The 22,077-nt window shown below is 42.9% G+C and overlaps 2 protein-coding genes across 5 annotated transcripts; one reads left to right on the top strand and one right to left on the bottom strand.

Moving 5' to 3' along the window:
- Positions 1-1,259: 1,259 nt before the first annotated feature.
- On the top strand, positions 1,260-18,477 carry LOC147258988 (uncharacterized). Of its 4 annotated transcripts, none has more exons than XM_086209142.1 (11): positions 1,260-1,363; positions 5,293-5,429; positions 7,053-7,238; positions 8,009-8,183; positions 8,366-8,545; positions 8,674-8,796; positions 9,145-9,272; positions 9,363-9,393; positions 9,477-9,573; positions 9,865-9,958; positions 10,055-18,477. In XM_086209142.1, exons 2-11 carry the CDS (start codon positions 5,295-5,297, stop codon positions 16,613-16,615), a joined length of 7,710 nt encoding a protein of 2,569 aa, XP_086065268.1. In that variant the 5' UTR covers positions 1,260-1,363; positions 5,293-5,294; the 3' UTR covers positions 16,616-18,477. The 4 variants fall into 4 exon arrangements, with proteins under 4 accessions (XP_086065268.1, XP_086065269.1, XP_086065266.1 ...); XM_086209143.1 differs by lacking the exon at positions 1,260-1,363 and adding an exon at positions 1,874-2,018 and having other exon boundaries at positions 9,148-9,272; XM_086209140.1 differs by lacking the exon at positions 1,260-1,363 and adding an exon at positions 1,874-2,018.
- A 554-nt stretch (positions 18,478-19,031) lies between these two features.
- Positions 19,032-19,418, bottom strand: LOC147258987 (perforin-1-like). The gene has a single exon (XM_086207814.1). It carries the CDS (start codon positions 19,416-19,418, stop codon positions 19,032-19,034), a length of 387 nt encoding a protein of 128 aa, XP_086063940.1.
- Between the last annotated feature and the right edge of the window lie 2,659 nt (positions 19,419-22,077).

Here is a 22,077-nt window from a genome sequence, read left to right as displayed (position 1 = left end):
ACTATCAAGTTCTCATTAAATGTATTGTTCTCCTTTGTCTCATTAGAAATAACCCTTTTGGATTTTTTTATTTCTCATCACAACAGTATTATTTTTTTCTGTATTGCTGAACACACATTCACTTCTTGAGAGCCTTCATATAATGTTTAGGGTTGTTTTGATTGACATGTGGGGTCATTCTTTGTCTCAGACGCGGGCGAAAGTATTTGAGGTCATCGAGTGCCTCCTAGTGGTGTGTAGTGGTATCTCATGCCGATCAACACATAAAAGAATTTACTCTAATTGATCACGCAGTGCCCCCTACTGGTAAATTTGTGCTATTTCATTTCAATCGAAAGGTGAGGATGATTGAAGTTTAGCACAATGACTCATTTACGGGAGGCTGAACCCTCTGTGTTGAGGAGGATAACGATAACGGAGGATTTAGAGACTGAATGCCATGAATTTAAAGCCAAGACTGGACCATGTGTGTCTTCTGATCTTATTTTTGTATGGACATTGAGTCTGAAAAAAAGCATATCTATCTCGCCATCATGTGTAAGGTGTTTTGTTTTGTTTTGTGACATGAGAGATACAGCATGCCCATCAACACGGCTCTGGTCAGGCCATGTCTGGAGCATGATAGCGTCCTTCTGATGGGATGTTATGAAACCCAGACTGCGCTACTGGAGAGGGTGCAGAAAAAAAATTGCAGGGTCCTCTGTAGAGGCTGCACCCCACCGCTACCACTCCAGCCTCTGCAGAGCAACAGGGGACACACAGCCATTCAGCTGGTCAGCTCCATGACCTTCCTCCTCAGTCCAGAGCAGAGAGTATCAGCTGACTGCTGATGAGTATGAATGGCAGCATGAATGTGTGTGTGTGTGTCTGTGTGTAGATATGGATAGTATCAGGATTCTAAATATTTCTATTTTACAATAAGTACATTCTACTTTTATTGAGCTGTTTAACTGTGAGGTGAATATCAACTGAACTCAGCTCAACTCATGCGCACTACCACACGACTCACAAATATTCACGAATGTCAGGCATGAGGTAAATACTGCTGTTTTTAAAGTGAAATACACTGAAGTTCAGGTGTCAAGTGAAATTCAAAAAGGAAGTTCTTGTAAAAGCAATCACTTCATACAATGCAGTTACTTAGTAACGTGAAGAAATGCTTCACGGACAGAGAGGACGTTTTTTAACTTCAGAGGTGCACTGAAACTACACCAAGGTATTCAGGCCTGTTGCTCCTCCATCGCCTGGCTCACTCACACAGGTGGTTTGAAGTGGCTTGATTGCAGCCATTCATGCTTTGATTATGGGCTGAGCAGGTCACAACCCGGTGTTCTTCTATTTACTTGGATCCTGAATGTGTCACGTGAGTAGATTATTTCCATTCAGTTTTAATTTGCATGTTTAAGTAATTTACACAGTTTGCCTGTTGATTACTTTTGATAACGAAAGATTGCTATTGAACTTTTTCTTTTATGATTTGCTTATTGATTGTGTATGTTTTCATTTATTGTAGAAGAAACCACACTCAAATGAGTCAATAGTGCCTGAAGCATGGAAAACAAATCCTGTAAAATGGATCTTGTTGTCTCACGCCCATTTTCTGCTCATTTCAACACACCTTCTTCTTCTCTCTCTCTCTCTCTCTCTAATAAACTAGGCTTCCCTCCTTACGTGAACCTTGTAATTTTAATGTGCTAATTGTGAGCTTTGTCTGTTTTTATATTATTAATTTAGTTATCTTATATAAAAGCTACAAATACAGATTTAATTCCTGATGATGATGACACGAAACCAGCCACTGTCGCATAACAATAGCGGGCCTAAGTGATTTTTAGGGTTATAGGGGGTTAGATGGGATTACATAGTTACATAAGGCAGCTGCGCAGGATTGGCGACCTGAGCGGAGCATGCGCAAAACGTCCCATCAACAATAACACAAACCTTTAACGTGTTTACGGAGTTTAAACTGAATAGTGAGAGTTTGTAAGGGCAGGAGGCTTTCCCGGGGAAGACTGAAGGTGAGTAGGTGTGTATTATTTTGAGCTGTTTAGCCGTGTGGTCTTTTTTTTTTTTTTTTTTTTTCACTGAGGGGGAAATGAGGAGGACCGCGCTGCTGGAGGGAAACTAAGCGGGTATTAAATAGACTGTCGTTGGTACATCCAGTGCTCAAAGCTTCGGTGTGAACAGTGGGAGTCAGTTCATTTGCACCTAGTTAGCCCAGCCCGGCTCATTCAAAATTTAATGGCAAAATTATATCGGGAAGAAAAAATTCTTACATAACAATGCAATGTGTATATTTTACCAAGTGTCATTTGGAGCCAATTGTTTGTTGGTGGATTTATTTCAGCTTGGTTTGGGGGGTAAAATGTGTTGCGTAACACTACTGTGATTACAACCACGCATAAAGTTGTATAAGTCATTTGCGCAATTGTTTTAATTCCACAGACGAACATGAAATTTGGAACTCGTGTTAAAAAGGTCGTGGCTGATTTTGCAGATCCAATTTCTTCTGAAAGTTGTTTTTAGAGTCCTGTAGGGAGACCTCATCCCTTGCAGCGTGGCTTCTGGAGAGTACACACCCCCACCCCATACACACAAGCACGCACACAGCCCATCCCCCGTCACATTTCCGACGATTCACTCTGTGGAACTCTGTGTTCCTTTCTATTTTCGCGCATATTCTGACTGTGAACATTTTGTTTTTGTCCCTCATACCTGTTTTAACACGTTTTCTCTGTCCAATCGCGTTATGCGCTATTTGTGCACGAAGGAAGTGAAAAGTACGCACCCAAGTTGTCTTTGTGCGCCAGTGAAAGAGGGCGCCCTCCGATTTCATGTCTGTATTATCTCGCAACACTGCCTGTGAGCTGCTTATCAATGAGTGAAGTTGTGATTTTCACTGTTGGATTTTTTCCCGTATTTGTCGAAAATGAGATGCAGTGCGGGCTCCTTACATGCTTGCGTGATGATCTTGTTATCAGAACATCATGTACTGAAAGTAAAGGGGCTGCAACTGAGGCCTCAGACAGAACAAGTCCCTGCCCTGTGGTGTGACAGACATGTATGCATTTTAAGAAAAAATGTAATTGTCCAAAATTACGTCAGTGCACTGATTAGTACACTAATTTTGGTGGGAATATGATGGCTAATTATACCTGTCTCATTTGTCTGAATTATAATCTGTGAAAACGTTTTCATATCAGCACTTTTCAGATATTGTCTTGTCATTCAGCTTTGGAAAAAAAACGTAGATCTCGGAACTAGATGTTGGACGATACAATAGCAGTAGTTTGGCGCAGGAAAAAGCTCATTTATAAACCATTGTTTTAATTGAACTGATGTATTTGCCATCTTAGTCTACAGGTTTGACAAAGTGTAGTTGAATTAAGGAAAATTGAGGAATTCAAACTCAATAAAATGGGAGTTTGGACCAACAGATCCAGTGAGCATTTGATCTATTTATGTTTTGACATTGCCAAGTTAGCATGGCACAGCCGGCTGAGCCAGCCACCGAGCATTGGTTTGAACCAGTCCAGTTCTTCAATTTATGTTCTTCAATGCTGAAGTGGCTAGAAAAACAAACACATTATGTCTGAGCTGTTGACAGATCTGATTTTCCGTTAAATAATAGCTATCGTACCCCGTTACATTCCTCCTCTCTATTGGGGCAGCCTTCCCTGGTTAAATCTTTCCTATCACAACAGAGGAAAAGTGCTGGACCAGTGAGAGGCAATCTTCTCCACTGGGTAAGGGCTGTGCTGACTTGGCAAAACAAACTAGCGGTAAAGTGGAAACATGCTAGAAGGATCTGCTGGTCTGATTTGTGTAGTGTGACATGCTTGAATTCTGCTTGTCCTTGTTGAAGTTCCACTGAATTTTGGCGTTTACAAGCTGCATCTGAATGCATAATAAGAGAGAGAGAAAATCATCACAAACACCAGGAAGCGATTAAAGTGCAGAGAACAAAATATTTTCTGACCTCATCACTTGTACCTAACAAACCCAAGACCTTTGTTCTGTCTCCACTACCAGGTTAGATTCTATGAAAGCCAAGTCAGTTTTATTTATTTTATCATAAAATCATCATAGAAGTAATAGATGAAGTCTACAACCACTTGCTAAATTGGTTTACTTTAAAGAGACCTAACTATTCCCCATCAGCAAGCACATATTTGACACTGGTGACAAAAAACTGCTTTTTGAAATGCAGGAACAGCGAACAGACCCTGACTCTAGAAAAAGTGGGACAGAGTGAGGGAAAACAGATAAAGATGGAGAGGGACATCGATAGACAGATGGATGGGAATAAAGACGGATGTATGTAGTCCAAACATGCCCGTTGTTGTAACCGCTGTGACTTCGGGTTCAGTAAAGATCATCTCGGTACATTTTGAACATGATGTGGCAGGCACACTATTGTTTGGTTGCGTGATGGGGGAGGCACAAATGAAATTTCAAGAGTTTTTAAACCTCTGCTCCAGGGTGGAAATTAGGAGTAAACATGGCCAAATGTGTGTTTTTGGAAGATGAAAACATACGAGATGTAGCCTAACACGTACATGTCAGCCCAGCATAGTTGCCTCCTGCACAACCCCCCCTGGCCATTTCCTATGCAGGCGCCCTCCTAATTGTGCTGAACAAATGTAGTCTTCCCTGATTTAAAATATCAGATGTTTCTCGGCCTAACTGGTAAGACGCAACCCTCCAAGGCCAGTCCAATCAAAATCTTCAGCAACAATGCACATGGCACCAGGATCACGGGTCTCAAACTTTCACACGTTATTAGTCTCACAAGAGATCACTAAGTGTTAGTGTGATATGTTGTGGCAGGTGGATAGGATCGTTACCCAGCAACAGTACATAGTAGCTATTAGCAGCTATTAGCTGAGCAGACGACTGTTTGAGTTAGAGACATGAGAGATAATTAGTTAATCCCTGCAGTCCTTCTGTAGGGAAAAAAAAAAGTGTTCATTTTTGGACAAAGGTGATACTTCATGTTATGAATCCAAAGTTTGAATGACACATGCAGAACTATGAAAGGACAGCAGAAGACAACCCCTCAGTTTCTGTCAGTTCACTCTTCATGTGAATTCTTGTCAGCCTGGCTTGTGTTCCACCTCTCCAAGTTTCATGAAAACCATCCTAGTAGTTTCCATATGATCCAGTTGACAAACTGCAACTCAAACCGTAACTTCCTTAGTCGAAGTAATGAAGGTGCTGACAGACAGCACCTTCATTACTGTACTTTGGAGGGACAATGACTTTCATGGCCGACTGATGTATTTTGAACAGGGATGAAGTTCCCTGTGGATCTGCTGGCTGATGTTAGCCAGGCCACCCTGGAAGAGTCGGCTCACAACTACATGAACAACCTCCTCTACAGCAACCCTGATTTCCCAGAGCACCTCACCCTCTCCGACTCCACCAAGGTAACAACGCACACATCACACAGTTTGGTGTCAAGTGAAACACAATTGCAGCTTTGAGCGATGTGATTTAGGAGGGTACCAGTAGGTGCCGATACTGCATGTCAGACAGGTGGGAAATGTATAAAATGTTCTCCTAGAGTCAGGAAGGTCCATGAGCGATCAACTGTTGCTGACAAGCTGACAGGCCACAAGGAGGGCTCGTACAATGTTTTCCATACATTGGTTCATTACTTGGTGGCCTGCCACATCAGTGCTGACAGCATAAATTAGCAACGACAGCTGCGCTAGGCTGTGTGGCGGGCATAAGATGGAGCCCTTTGTGTGCTGCACAAAGCATACACCACTGTTTCCCCTCCCATTGCCTTGGGGGGGAGGGGGGAGTCCCATTGTGAGCGAAACCAACAAGAAGATTCATTTGTTATTTAGCCGACCTATTTGATGTGCAGTCATTTATTTCAGGTCAGTGAGAATCTCAAGCATAGAGGTTTGAAACGACGTCTCTGCTGCGTGGTGCTTTAGTTTTATAGTTGCGTCGTCCCTGTCTGCCCTGCTGTTTCACTGAGGGTGGGACTCACACAGCTCCACTCTGTGCTGCATGGCAGAGGAGACACAAGTGAAGGGCTGATGAAGTTATGTTAATAAATGCTTCCCAACAAGAATGTGCTGTCTGAAACCCAAGATGGTTATACATCGTTAACTCCAGAAGTCTCTCTCACTATGCGATATTGCTCAGAAAACTCAGAGACCAGAGTGTTTTACAGGCCCTCCATGCCGTTCATCAATGTTTACTTCCTGTCTGATTCGACATGTTCCCTTGTGGAAAAAAATAGGCCAGACGACCAAACGATTGCTGCAAACCGAGCTCAAGCCTGTCTGACAGGACAGATGAGGGTGACGTGCGCCAAAAACTGGCTCTGTGTGACGGTGTTTTGCCCCTGTCTGTGTCACAGGCGTGTGTAAACATGATGCAGCAAAAGATGTTTGACACCTGCGGACATATTTGATTTGCATTTCAAGCACCCTCAGCTGATGTTAACTCTACAATTGGTTGTGCCATTAAAAATTCCTGAAAAATTTGACATTGCATGCAATGTCTCAATCTTAGTTGTCCCTTAACTCCTAGGGGAAACACTTTGCAACATAAGATAAATCCTAAAAATAAGTACAGGCCTCTTTTTCTCTGTCTAATGTGGAATGCCGTCGCATTGAGGGACGCAGGAGGAAGGGTGGATAGGGGTTTGAATGGTTCTGCAAACTCAGTGTTCAGTTTGTGTTATGGTTTCTGGCCCACAGGTTCAGTTTACTACATTTTGATTTGTACATTACCGAGAAGAAAACCATCCCTGGCCTGAGCTGAAATGAATAACATAAACACAGTTGTTATTTGCTGTTATTCGCGGTCACCAATGCACTAGGGCCTGTGCTCTTCTCTGTATTTTCTCAGCGAGGGCAAAGCTAGTGACCCATCCTTGCATTTGTGTGTGTTAACTGCACACTCAGCAGATACACACAGTCTTATATAAGTTATGTTTCCCTGTGGAACCCCCCCAAAAAAATGCAGTTCACAAGCATATTGAACATTGAGTTAAATGTTTTTCTGGCCTAACTCCTCTTTGTCCTCAGGTCAGCATTGTCATTTCCAGAGTAGGCTACGTTCCTCTGTATGGATCCAGTGATAAACAGAGGATCCTGGCCCTGTTTTCTCCCTCTGACCCACTTACTGCTGTGGCTCTGTACCTGCTGGACCGGTGGTGGACAGTAGACGATCTTCTGAAGACAGCAGATCATTCTAGAGATGGAGCGGTAACGGTATGAGGAGATGTTTTACCATTTGTTCCTTTTTATTCTGATCAGACTCATGCTGCAGACAACCATCTCGAGGCGAATTCACCTGAAGTGATAGCACTGCTTTTGCATCCAATAAATGTGTGCAAGTAAGAGTAAAATAAAAACAAACCTGCATAATTTAGAAAGCAACCTCAAAGGTAAAACACAGCCCTCACTGCACTGCCAGGCAAACAGAGTCTTGGTGGTCTGGTGCCATTTGCAAGTATACAAATGAGGGAATATGCTCAGGATTGGAGTAAAATATAGCCTCTTTCAATGCAAATGAGCTACATCGCAAACAAAGTCCAATTTACATACTAATAATGCTAAAACCACATGTAGTTCCAGCGGAAATATTGGCATTCTCAGAGAGTTGGTGATCATTTACGTTAAAGAGCGTCCCAGATGTTGGGTGACTGACTGCAGCCTCAGAGGAAAGACCAGGCAATTGGCTCATCTCATGGCGCTTTCAAATATATTTTTAGACGACGAAGTGACAGATGAAACAGCTCATACATATTCTGATGCTGTGGAGTGGTGAGAGACCCCGAGGATGCATAAATCCACGCAGTGTGTACAACATGACAACGCTGTTGTTTGGCTCTCTAAACAATCAAAGAGCTGTAACGACGGAGCCATGTTTACGCTTCTATTACAGAATCTCTTTGTCAAAGTGGCTACTCTTGGAAAGAACCTTCATAATAGGACATATTCCACAATTAAATTTTTTTTTCTGTGTGTGTTCCCTTCAGGTGGACACATTTGGAGAGCGAATAGTCTTATACATCCTTAATCGGGTGATCTACAGAGCCAAGGAGATTAACACTGAGGAGGAGCTTCCCTTTCTCTGCCACGGGGAAAAGGATTATGCAAAAATCTACTGGAGTAATGGAGAAGCTATTGGCTTCTACTCAGTCAAACCCTCTGGTAATCTATGTGATGTTCAATAAATCAGTCACCACAGACATTGACTCAATAGGTATTTTAACAGCAGTTGATTTGTTGGTCAGTTTCATGCATCCAAGCTACATGAAGCTGTTGTAATGTAATATTTTCATCGCCATTCATCTTTATGTTGGTGTGCATATTTCTTTTTATTTCCGGTGCAGGTACCCTGTGTAATTCTTTTTCAACCAGAAGCTATCAGCTTCCTGTGATGGACTCCATATTTGTCCGAAAATGTCACCGTGGTAAAGGCTTCGGGCTCCAGATGCTGGAGGATTTTGTCCTCACTTTCCAAGAGGACTGCCTGGGATTGCGGTACCCCCTCACGAAAGCCATGTTCAAAGGTATATTATTGCTGACTGACGTCAATGAAATAATCTTTAGTTAAGTAACAGAATGCTGTCGTTTTGCTAATATTTTGTAGAACTCTAAAAAAGTGCCTTATTTCTTATTCACTTGTCTTTGTCCCCAGTGTGTAAGAAGTTCCTTAGCCAGTATCCTGGCGACACAGACCTCCTGTGGGAGGTGGAGAATGTAGGTGGGCCAAACCAGAGGTACAATATCAGCAAAAAGATCCAGACCATGGATCTTAGTGGTAAGAAATATTTTATTACCTCGTTCAAAAACTAGGAAAGATACTTAAATATGTTGAACCAGAGACAGAAAACACAGTGTGGGTTCACCTAAAACCCAATTACTTAATAACATTGTTGATGCTAAATTCTGTTCTATACAACTCAGTAATGATTAAATCACGTTCATGTGTTTTACCTGGTTTTTCATCTCCATGGTATATCATTCAGACACAGGCAGCCACTTGTATTTGGCCAATAAATGAATTAGAGTAAAGAATGTTGATCCAATCATCTAATCTATGTATGCAAAAAAATCTCTGTATGTTTGAACGTTAAAATATGTCTGACTTGGTATGTCTCTCTTTCAGCAGTATCCAAGAATCTGTCCTTCACAGAGGAATCTCACGGAATCACTGCTGTGACTGAAAGGGTCATGGAGGCAATTACCACGCAGATAGAAGGAGCTGAATCCATGGAGTGCACAGTTGAAATTGTGGTACATTTCTTTATTATCTTCACTTAGAAGTTTCACACACAATAAATGAGAAACAAGTCATTTCTATAAGAAGTGTGTTTTGATTTGTAGGAAGAAGTGACACTACTGACAGTGACCAAAGGCAAGCATTTCATAATTGTACATCTACATTGTAATAAAATGTATACACATTTGAACTAATGTTGATTGGAACAACTGTTTCAGAGGCTGAAGGAGTGCCTGTCGTAGCCCGGAGTCGAAGCAGCGGCTCAAAACAAAAGAAGACTGGAGATAAGATTGTCGAGTCACGAAAAGTTATCAGGTAGCAGCGCGTCACGCATGTCATCTGAAGTTCATTAAAATGTATTATACCTCATTCTCCATTAGGTAACTGACCTCAGCAGTCATTTTAATCGACTGTGTTAATTTTCATACCTTATTATGAAGAGATTCACCCTGTCTGTCCCAAGCAAACCTAACCAAACAACACTTATTTAGGGAGAGGGAAATATCTCACAACATGTCTTGTCTTGTGTCATTCTCATAACTTGTGTTGCTTGACCATTAAGTCCTCCCACTCTTTAACCTTTTAAATTGCTCTCACATCTGATAGAATTGAAGATATTGAAGCAGAAACTCCAGAGGAGCAAAATTTGGAGCAACAGAAGACAGAAGTGTTTCAAGTTTCTGAAGGGGAGCAGATGGAGGTATGTGTATATGCAAGCTTTTATTGGCAGTTGCATTGTCTACATGACCAGGATAACATAAATGCTCATGACCAAGCCAACTGCATTTATCTGAAGGTTATGCTTGATGTGGCCACTGAAGAGGATGAGGCTCATAGTGCACCTGAAGAAGCAGCATCTGCTGTGACAGACAAACCAGCCACTGTCCTGCCTTCACAAGACCTTGAAGGAGAAGAGGAGGAGGGGGAGACAGAAGAAAAAGAGGATGGCACAAAGCCTCTAATTATTAACTCTTGTGAGCCACAAATTACAGTTGAGAATGTGTCAGAAATCGAGAAGTCAGAAGAGCCCCAGGAGGAAGAAACGACAGTGCTGGTAGTCTGTAAGCATGTTCCAGAGGTATTCAAGGATGCAGATGCCCTGAAGAAAGTGGGGAGAGCAACTAAAGTTGAGGTCTTAAAAAAGAAAGCAGAGTTGAAACAAAGCAGCATCCCCAGACGGAAATCTCAGCGGCACAGCAGGGCAGAGAACAGCAAAAATGAGGAACCCACAGCCAAGGATGGCAGTAGAGTTTTGAGAGGAAGAACTGTTGTAACCAGCCCGATACTGAAGCGCAGACTTTACAGACGCAGTCAGAAAGTAAGTGATGAAGTGGCTAAGGAGATTACTGAAGTGTCAGAGGACAAAGAGGGTCATACAACTGAAGAAGCAGAGTTGACAGTTGAAACTGGTACAGAAGAAACAGAGGAAACAGTGGAAGAACAGACAGAACATGTGACAGATGAAGAAACAGACATCCTTGAGAAGTCAGGATTGGAAGACTCTGTGGTGGAAGGCGATGCTACAAAGCTCCCAGACACAGAAGCAAACGCTGTTATTCAACCAAAAGAGGATGGGAAAGGAATTGAGACTGAGACATCAGAAATACCTGAAAAAGCTGCAAGCTCTGATGATGAGACAGAAGAGGCCCCTGTTGTGGTTCTGAGAGGCAGACATCGAGTTAGTCGTAAAGTCAAATCCACAAAAGGCAGAAAGAGGCACCAAAAAGACAAGACTGATGAAGCTGATCTGGGAACAGACAGTGTTCCAAGCAAAGAAGCAGAAGATGAACAGGTGCAGATCCAGGGCCAGGTTGAACAAGATGAGATCATTGAACCAATACAAGAGCTGCCAACTGTGGAGCCAAGTGCGGTGGAAGAAGGTGGCGCTGACAGTGCCGAGGAATCTTTGACAGAGGTGAAGTTGGATGTGAATGAAACACAGGAAGAGGGAAAGACTACAGAAGTGACAGAAACGGTACATATGGTGCTACAGGATAGTGAGGAAGATGCAGGTTCTGTGATAGAAGAGGTTGGCAAAGACAAGACGGCCACACCAGAAGCTGAAGAGCCTCAGGAGAAAGACACTGAAACCACCAAGCTCCAGAAAGCCACCGTCATCTTAGTGGATTTGAAACATCTCAGCACAAAAGAAACAGATGCTAGTGAGGAACGAGCTGCACTTGCGCTAGAAGCAGAAGGAAAAGAAGCCTTGTGTTCTGATGCAGAGGGACAATCTCCTGAGCCTGAAAACCTGGAAGTGGAAAAGGAGGAAACAGAGACCAAAGACCTTGAAAAATGCAGTTCTGAAATTCAAAAGGCAGAAATTTCCAATGTGACAGAAACTGAAGAGACTCGAACTGAAATGGAGGTGGATGAAGCAGAAACAGATGGTGTTGAGGCGGAGGCAGGGAGTGCCGCTGTGGCTGAACAGGCAGCAGAAGAGAAACAGCCTGGAGACACCCCGGCAACAGATGATACTGAACAGAATCTGTCTGTTGAGGGAGCTGAGGAAGACACACCAGTTGTTGAGAGCAGAGTTCTAAGAAGTGGAACGAAAACAGTCGTACTCACACCATGTAAAAGTGCAGGAAGGAGAAAACAAGAAGAACAAGATGAGACAGCAACAGAAAAAGAAGAAACTGAGGTGACATCAGCTGAACAAATCCAGGAACAAGAGCAGCAAGAAACTGAGGCAGAAGATGCAGGTCAGGAAGCTGCTTTAGAAAAGACAGGTGAAGTGACAGAGGAAATGATTGGGGAGGAGATGGGAGAAGAAATCAAGGAGGACGCCATACTGAAGCAAGAGCAGAGTTTAGAGCCAGAAGTGGAGGAGGTGGCAGAGCAGTCAGAAGTCATATCAAAAATATTAGAAGACAAGGAGGCAGAGGCCTCAGTTCAAGAATGCAGTAATGAAGGGGCAGTTGAGGGGGATGCAGGAGTGGAAACACCACCGAAAACCAGATCCAGCAGAAGTAAAAGGAGTAAAGCTGAAGATGAACCATTAGGACAAACACGGATGCTGAGAAGTGGGAGAAAAGTTGTTTGTAGAAGAAGCAAAAAAATGCAGCAAGAGGAATTGGGACCACAGGAATCGACGTCAGCTGATTTGACAGAAGATGAGGCAGAGGCATGTTTAGCTGAAGAGCTGTTAACAGAAAATGATGAGGATGATGCCAAGGAGGGGCATGGCGTGGAGATGGAGAGAGAAGAAACTCCTATAGAGGAAGTAACTATGACAGCACCAGTAACTGTAACAGAAATGGCAGAAGATGCAGATAAGACAGACGAACCTGAACCTGCACTGGACATGCCTACAGCTGATTCATCACATGAAGGGGAAACAGCCCCGGCAGTTGCGGCACAGTTGAAGGAGGACATACCATCCCAGCGTTCTGATATCCAACAAGTGACTGTAGTTTTAATGGACGTGAAAAAAAACTACTTCAGCATCCAAGACACGACAAAGGTAGCTGAGGAGCCCCCTCAAGAAAAGACTTCTGTTGAGAAAGAAGATGAATATACCGATCAGGTGGAAGATCAAGGAGAAGAAGCAGCAGAGGCTGGCCTGTTGCAACAAGATGTTCCTGAAGAGAGAGAGAACCGTACTTCAGACACAAGCGAGGAAGCTCCAGCAGGAGAGGCTGCTGATGAGACCCTGGAGGATGTTGCAAATGAAGCAGCATTAGAAGAAACCACATGCTCAATCACATCAGAAACTGCTACTGGAGAAAGTGTGCAAGAGGCAGTCTTAACAGAAAAAGAAATTGAGACACTAAGTGAGGAGGAAGACGCACCAGTTGTTGAAAGAAGAAGTCTGAGAAGAGGGAAAACATTAGTCACAAAAAGACATGATGAGGAGGCAGCTGCAGAGAAAAGCACAGAAGAGCTAATAATACACGAAAGAGTTTTAAGAAAAGGAAAGAAATGTGTTCCTGCCACTCCGAGACGCAAATACAAAAAACGGACACAGATTTCAACAGAAGAAGAGAAAGAAACTGATGCAAATGAAGACATCCAAGTAGAGCAAACTCGAGAGGTGCTGGAGGAAAGCCAGGAAAAGGACAAGGATGAAAAAACAGAAGAAAAGGATGAAGAGGAACCTGCAATTCCGATGGAAGAAAATGCAGAGACAAGAGTTGAGAAGGAAAAAGTAGAACTTGTGGCAGAGGGAAACCTCTCAGAGCAAAAGGCACTGGAAGAGGAATCGTCTGCTGCTTCAGAGACCGTAACAGTTGAACATGTTGAGACTGCTGATGGTGAGAGTGCTGAAGGTGAGATACAAGACGAGCAAAATCAAGAAGTGCTGAAAGATGCTCAGGAGGAAGATGTGGCAGGGGGAACAGATGAAAAAAACGAGGAGGAAGCTGCGACACAGACAGAGCTAAATACTGATCTAGGTGTTGGGATAGAAAACGTTGAGCCTTTAGCAGAAGAATCCCTGGCAGAGCAAGAGACACTGGAAGAGGATCTGTCTGCTGCCTCAAAGACAGCAACCGATGAAGACACACTGACTTCTAACGAGGGAACCAAAAGGGAAGAATTGGAAACAATTGCTGTTGAAACAAAGGTTCTAAGAGGCCACAGGAAGACAGTGAAAGCAACACCGAAATCTGAAACGGCAAAAAGCAAGAAGGAAGAAATTAAAGAGGAGGGGGCTTCAGCTGAAAACAGCACGGATTCAGACGAGATAACAGCAGAAACAAGGGTTTTGAGAAAAGGAAGAAAATCCTCTCTTGCCACTCCGAGACGCAAATCCAAAAGAGCCCGCGCACAACTTGCACCAGAGGAAGGCAAAGAAGTCATTGCAGAAGAAGACCCGCAAGAGGCTCAGACTCAAATAGTTGTTGAAGCAACTCAGGAGAAAGGCGAAGATGGAAGTACAGAAGACAGCAATCAAGAGGAAGCAGCAACTGTGGGAGAAGAAAAAGATGGAAGGACAGAAGACAGCAATCAAGAGGAAGCAGCAACTGTGGGAGAGGAAAAAGATGGAAGGACAGAAGACAGCAATCAAGAGGAAGCAGCAACTGTGGGAGAGGAAAAAGATGGAAGGACAGAAGACAGCAATCAAGAGGAAGCAGCAACTGTGGGAGAAGAAAAAGATGGAAGGACAGAAAACAGCAATCAAGAGGAAGCAGCAACTGTGGGAGAAGAAACTCCTGAGTCAGAAGTTGGGACAGAAAAAGCAGAATGTGTAGCAGAGAAATCTCTCACAGAGCAAGAGGTACAGTCTACTGCTTCAGAGACTGCAACAGCTGATCAGGTAGAAACTCCTGTTGCTGAAAGTGCTGAAGGGACACCAACTGTAGATGAGGGAGTGGCTGACTGTGAGGAAGCAACACTTGTGGACAGAAGGGTTCTAAGAAGTGTGGGGAAAACAGTGAAAACCACACCAAAGTCCAGAACCACAAAACGCAAACATGAGGCAAGCAGTGGCGAGGGCGCCTCTGTGGAAAAGACTAATGATCCAGACAAACCAACAGCACAAGCAAGAGTTCTGAGGAAAGGAAGGACATCTGCTCCTGCCACTCCTAGACGTCAATCTAAAAGAGCCTACAGAAAACATCTCTCAGAGGATGAGGAGGAAGAAGAGGCAGATGAAGAGGCAGACGTAGAGCAAACTCATGAAACACTGGAAGAGGATCAGGAGAAAGATGAAAACGAGACAGCAGACGAAAAGGCTTTAGAGGATGCTGCAGCACAGAGTGAAGAAGATACTGACCTAGGTGTCGAGTCTGTGGCAGAGGAATCCCTCACAGAGCAAAAGACACCAGGGGAGGAATCTGCTTCTGTTTCAGAGACAGGAACAGCTGAGCAGGTGGAAACTGCTGATGTTGAGAGTGCTGAACAGGCTCTGGCTACAGATGAGGGAAAGGTTGACATTGAGGAAGAGGATGAAATAATCGCAGAAAGCCATCAGGAAGAAAACGCAGAAGAGACGGCTCCTGCAGAAACGAGGGTTCTGAGAAAAGGAACGATTTCCACACCTGCCTCTCCCAGACGTAAATCCAAAAGAACCAGGAAGCAACTTCGATCAGAGGAGGCAGAAGAAGAAGAGATGCAGACTGAGGTAGTGCTGAAAGAAGCTCAGGGGGGAGATGCTGAAGGGACGACAGAAGAGAAGGAAGAGGAGGCAGAAAAAGCTGAGCCAGAAGTTGAGACGGAAAAAGTGGAATCTGAGGCAGACGAGCCACCCGAGGTAACAAGAGGTTTGAGGAAACAAAGCAAATCTACTCGTACCACTCCTAGGCGTAAAGCAAAAATGACTCGCATCCAGCTTCAGACAGAGAAAGGAGAAAGTGAGACGATTATTCAGACAGAAGAATCATCAGTGGAGAAGGCTGAGGAGAAAACTGCAGAAGAGGAAGCTGTGGGAGAGGAAACTCAAGTCATAGAACCCACCAAACCTGACGAGGAGACTCCCGTTGTTGAAGAACTGGAACTTGTTGATGATACCTCTGTCGTGGCAGAGCAAGAATCTCCAGCTGTAACACAAAAAGATGCAGAGACTCTGCAGCAGGAAGAGGACACACAACAGTCTGAGGAGGAGGCACCAGAACTGACTGAACAAGAAGGAACAGAGGAAACATCAACTGCAGATGAGGCCGTGGCCTCAGCAGGTGCTGCACAGCACCAGGCTGAGGAGGCAGCTGATCCCGCTGATGAAGAAATTGCGGAGGCAGTCGATAAAGAAGAGGAAACCAAGCTACCAGAGAGTATAGAAGATGAAAATGTAGACCCCTCCTTTGTTGAAAGTAGAAGCCTCAGAAGAAGTACCAAAACTGTTGCAGAGGATGCCAATTCGGAAGAAATTCAAACTCCAAAACGAAGATCATTACGAAAAAGACCAAGGGTGGATTACAGAGAAAATGATGGGAAGGAGGAAGATGAAATGAAGGTGGCCATTGATGAGGAGGAAGAGGATCAAATTAAATCAGATGAAAACCAAGATGGCAGTGATGCTGAATATCCTGCCAGTCAAAAGATAACAAGGCTAGAGAGCGATGAAGAAGAGAATTCTGAGAACATGGAAGCTGATAGGAATACCAGTGAAGACAACGATGCCCTGAATTTAGTCATGGATACAGATGAAGAACATGAGCAGACGACTTCAGAGGAAGAGGCAGAACCCATAGTGATTGGAAAGAAAGTTTTAAGGGGAAGGTCAGTTCCTTCAGTCACAATCACACCTCGCGCTAAATCCAGACGCCACACTGCTAAATTATTGAGAGCAGAGGAGTGTATTTCTGAGGAGGAGTCTGTGAAGAGCCCTCAGTCAGCTGAGAAGAGAAGTCTCCGCAAGAGGAGACGCACCGAGGTAACTCCATCTCGTAAATCTAAGCGTCACCGCAGAGTTTAGGATAATTGACACTGATACCAAAATTCTCCAGTGGTAGCCTGTGTTTTTTTGCGTGTCTGTCTGTGTGTGGGATGTTTTTTTATTTTTTTGTGTTTTTTTTTAACCCATTAGAGACCTTTTCTGGTCCTCATGGGATCAAAGACTGGTCGTGAAGCAGCAAAACATTATTTCTGAGTTCCTGATTAAGGTGTGAATTGTTAGGTTAGGATTAGGATTAGAGATTGACTTAGATCGTCCACATGAATGAAAGTCAGTGGAAATTCCCTACAAGAATAGCTGCGCAAACATGTGTTTCTTTGTGTGTGTGCGTGTGTCTCCGTTTTCCCCGGTGATGAGACTCAGAACCAGAGCCTCATTATTCATACCTTTTCTCTCTTAAGGTATTGTTTCTGAAAGTACAAACTTTTAAACAGAAGTTAAAAAAAGAAATCAATATTTTTTTACCTTTTACTATTTTTATGTGAACATAAACTGTATTTTTGATTGTGTTTGTGACATCATAGTGGCATTGAGGTCCACAACAATTACACAGGAACAGTTTGCTGGGACCACATTCAAATTAATTTTACTGTTTCTTAAAAAGCCATATAACATGATTGGTGGTGGTGAATGTACATTTTTGTACTCTAATTATTTTCCTATACTTCATTGAGAAAAATGGGAACATTTAGTTTGCATTTTGTAATAATATGGCCAAAGTAAATGTTTTCAGTTCCTTTTCATTCATTTTCCACATTTTGAATTTCTGTAATTATTCACTATGCAAAATGCAAACAAAGCCCAATTAAGATTTTACTAAATAACACCAATTGGCCTTTTAAAATTTGTAAAATGCACAAATATATTTTGTATTTTGTAAAGGGAACCAGTAAATATTTTGTAGGTTCTAATGTGTTGTTTTTTTTTAAACCAGGTCTATTATTCTAAATAAAATTTACCAAAACATGTTATTTCGCAATTATCAGCTGAACTCAGGTCGTATGATGTTTCATTCTGCATCCATTTTACAAATACAGATTTTTGACAACATAGACACCTGTGGATGTTAATGAACACGTCATCATCTCACTTGTTTGACTTTGAGCATTATAGCCTGTAGATGTCTTCTTCCTCATGTTATACAGACTGTCTTCACACCGCGTTTACGTTGTTTTAATTGTGTGATTGAAATCAGTCAGCATCTTACAATGTGTTATGTTCCATTTTATTTGGTTTCTTGTGTCATTTGGAATTTTATCGTATTTGTAATATAAATTAGTTATTTCACAGTCTTAAGTGTCAAAGCATCCGCTGTTAGGTACAGTTAGAGGTTTTAACCATGGATGCCACCAGTGAGGGCTAGATGGTAAAATGAGTGTATTGAAATAGGAAGTGTCCATTTGTTGCACTTCATAAACTGAATTTGTCTAGAACGTCCCATTTGAACAGCATCAGCACCATTTTTTGGGAGTTCATTGACTCTTATCGGACACAGGCACAAGCTATTCCAGCTTGCTCGGTGGAGAGAACGTAGAGGCTGGGATCACGACATGTGCTGGAGCTTACCCTCGGGCTGCAGGTGCTCTGTTTTCCATCATATTTCTCCTTCGGTCAGCAAGTCCAGTTGTTGTTATTGCTGCCTCTGCAGTTCCCATCCATGACTGTAAAGGCTTGAAGCACTGGAGGAGCGCTGTGTGTGCTTGCCTGTTGAGGTCATAGTGCGCCTCACTAGATCGTCATCATCGCAGTCTCCACCCTCAAGTACATCAGTTACATTTCTGTCTTGCAATAATGTTTTATGTGTACTAACCTTTTAATATACCTTTCAATGTAAAGTTATATTTCCATTAACTGAATTTTGTAGTAAATAAAGATTTCTAAAGATTGGTTCTGCTTTTTCTGTGTGTTTGTGTGTTTAATCATTTAATTTTAGCTAAATGTCTCAAATATCCGTGTGTGACTTCCTTGGTGATGCCACTGCTCAGAAATTTAATCTCAGCAACGCCCGAAACACATCAGGAGTATTTTTACGGGGTTCTATCAATTCACTCAATGTAATAACAAATCATGGAGTCTATTTCAGAAGTCCAGATGACTACAGTCTCTCCATCATTTGCCCTACTGTAGACAGAGCAACCCACACCTGCACCTCTCTGTACTCTGCATCATTACCATAAAGAACCTGTGTCCAAGAATGTGGAAGGAGAGACCCTTGAGGTGTTTCACAATGCGGGAAAATATAAAAGCCAACCAATGTCATGACAAAGGGACCAGACTTAGGTTCACTGATTTAGAGACAGTTTTAATCTTGGTTGTTAACAGTGTGGTCAGACCTGAATCAGTGAGTTATGGGGGCAGACACCATAAACATTGAAGATTCTCCATCTTCTGCCTGAGAGAATTACATTCTGCACTTATTTTAAAGGAAGAACAGATCTCAGCCGAGGGTGTAGACATAATGGAGGGTGCCACCTTTCTTCAGGAAGCATTCGTGCTCGTGGGTTCCCTGCTTGATCTGTCTCTGGCAGATCCCCAGCAGGTCATCGAAGACAAAGTCGCTGTCGTACACCTCCAGCCTCAAAACATCATTTTGTTGGCCTTTAAAGTAGGAGAACTCCTCCCCCCACCAAGGGTTGATATCATCCTCACGGATTGCTGTTTTACCCAGGTCTGCTGAGCCACAGAACACCTTGACGTAAGCATCTACAGTCCACAGCAGGCCAGAGGGAAGGTCACTGGCCCGCAGGTTAAACAGCCTCAGCTGGGCCTGAGCCACACTCAGACTGCACAGGACACACAGGAGGACTGAAAGACTGGAGGCCATGGCTGGGAAGAGGAAAAGCAAATTCACACATTATACTGTGATCGCATTCCCAAAGGCTTTCTCGTTTTAGTTCTTTTGTGTTTGTTCAATGTATGACTTTCGGCCCCACTGGTGTTTAAACAAGGGCCAAACTTGTGTTCGAAACTTTTCCACAATTAGAATCTTAAAACACGTTTTGCTTGAGGGCTTTCCAAGTTGTTAATTTCAATATTCACAAAGCCACAAAGAAGAAATAGAGTCCATTTGTGGTGTGGCCCAGTACTGCAGTTCATGGACAAAATAATCCAATCAGTCATTTAAATAAAAATATAAAATATACAACATAAAGATCTGGTTATATTTAGACATTCATGTGATATACTGTGTATTATTTTAACTATGCTTGGCACAGAGAGGTCTAATTAATTAATTAATGCATTTTGAAATTACTCGGTTGAAAACATTGCCTCATGGCTTGATGTCAGGATATCTGAGTGTCCGCCGCTTTTGATGAGAGTGAAAAGGAACCATTGCACCTGCTGCTGTCTCCTGCAAAACAGAGCAGCTCCTCCCCTGACATTATTTTATCTTTACACACACACACACACACACACACACACACACACACACACACACACACACACACACACACACACACACACACAGACTTTTAGGAAATGTGGCATCCAATCCAGTGTGAAAATATATCTCACGAACAGCTGGACTTGTTTGAGGTGTGTTCTTTCACTGTTCTGTCCTAGTCCACCGACCCTCACACATCACGGAAATAACAACAGAGGAGAATCGCATCAGTGTGATGTGGCTTTTATGAAGTTTGTGATTTGGGCTTTGGATTTTGGGAAACCTCCTAGGTTGCGTTCAGTTCTTCAGAGACATTTAAACACTAGAAATCTGACCTAGTGTCAAATATATCACTGATGTCAGAATATTTTAATCAACATGATAACAAATCTACATCATTTATTTATTTCGCAAATGTATATGATGTCTTGTTAATTATTTGGTAAAGGGCTTGTATTGTAGTAACTTTTTTGTAAATTTGTGAGTCACCTTTTCCCAGAAAATTCCCTTCATATTCACAGCTGCTGAACACTGCTTTCAGAGGCATTCTTATCCAGATGAAGCAAAACTAAATTAATATTTATCTGGGCAATACAGAGATTTTACTTTGTTTTTTTTCTTTTTAGAGACTTTACATTTGGAAAACAAATAAAACAAACAAAAAAATAATTAATTAAATGAACTGAATACAACCAACTGTGGTAAATAATCCAAAAAGTGAATCGAAGCTGTCTGAGTCATGTTGAGATGATGGACAGTGAGAGCACTGATCTAGATCAGGGGTTCTCAAATGAGGTTGTGGGTTTCTCAGAGTTCTTCAGTTGGTATCCTATTGAAATAGTTTCTACATTTGAAATGTGGAGCAACACCACAAAGCTCAGTCATTAGCGAGATGAACAGCTGCAATGTGGGCAGTAAATGTTGACCTGTTAATTCCAAGAGTAACTATGAGGGTGAACGTCTTACCTGCAGCCGTGATGCTTTGTGTCTCATCCCTCTGTCAGCTGTTCCATGTTTTAAAGGGCAGCCGAGCTCATATCTGTTTGATAAGACCCTCCCTCAAAACACTTAAAAAGCACAACCTGCTGCATTCTCAGCATTATGCAATAAAACAGACAGGAGGACTCTGCGTCTTGTTGATGAACAAACACGGCCATTATGAAAAACTAGCACCACAACCCATTTAGAGTGTACTTTATTGACCGGAGTTTAACTGCAGTTTTGTACCAAAATGCAAGACATAAGAACCGGTGACAGCCTGCACAGGCATATCTCACCCTGTATTTAAGAGTGAGATAGTGGAAGGGCTTTGAACTGGTTAAATGTGCACATGTATTTAGAAATGTATGTCATTCTGATGGCCTCGGAGTAGATGGAGCAAAACAAATCAAGAAAGGTCATGTGACTCAGTATCACCAGGCATGGAGAGGAAATGTAGAAATGGGAGGGAGGTCATATTCAAGATGGTGGCAGCTCACATTGGTATCATAGGGACTGAAAGAGTGAACAAGCTAGCCAAGCTGAAAACAAAAGAACTGCATTGTAAAATTTAGAGAAAAATAAGATTATGCGTTGGGCAGCACGGTGGTGCAGTGGTCAGCACTGTCGCCTCACAGCAAGGAGGTGCCGGATTCGAGCCCCGGCTCAGGCACGGGATCTTCCTGTGTTGAGTCTGCATGTTCTCCCTGTGCCTGCGTGGGTTCTCTCTGGTACTCCAGCTTCCTCCCACAGTCCAAAGACATGCAAATGGGGACTAGGCAAAGCTGAATACCCTAAATTGTCCGTGGGCGTGCTTGTGAGTGTGAATGGTTGTCTGTCTATGTGTGTTGGCCCTGTGATGATTGGCGATCCATCCAGGGTGAACCCCGCCTCTTGCCATAAGGCTGCTGGGATAGGCTCCACCCCCCCCCCCCCTTAACAGGATAAGCGGTAGAAAACGGAAGGATGGAATATTGTACGTTGAGAAATTGTCAAGATATGGCAACAGCAATGGGATGGAGACACAGGAGGAAGACATTTACACAAAATTCTAAGTAAAGGAGCCAGTATGAGCAATCAGTGAGAAATAGGTAACGTGAGGGAAACACAAAGATTTAAG

This window comes from Aulostomus chinensis, chromosome 7, assembly GCF_037954235.1.
Source record: "Aulostomus chinensis isolate RoL2024-O1b breed Wild chromosome 7, RoL_Achi_v1.0, whole genome shotgun sequence".
Taxonomy (NCBI): domain Eukaryota; kingdom Metazoa; phylum Chordata; class Actinopteri; order Syngnathiformes; family Aulostomidae; genus Aulostomus; species Aulostomus chinensis.
Note: the sequence above shows the minus strand (reverse complement) of the source record. Positions and strands in the feature narration are given on the sequence as shown.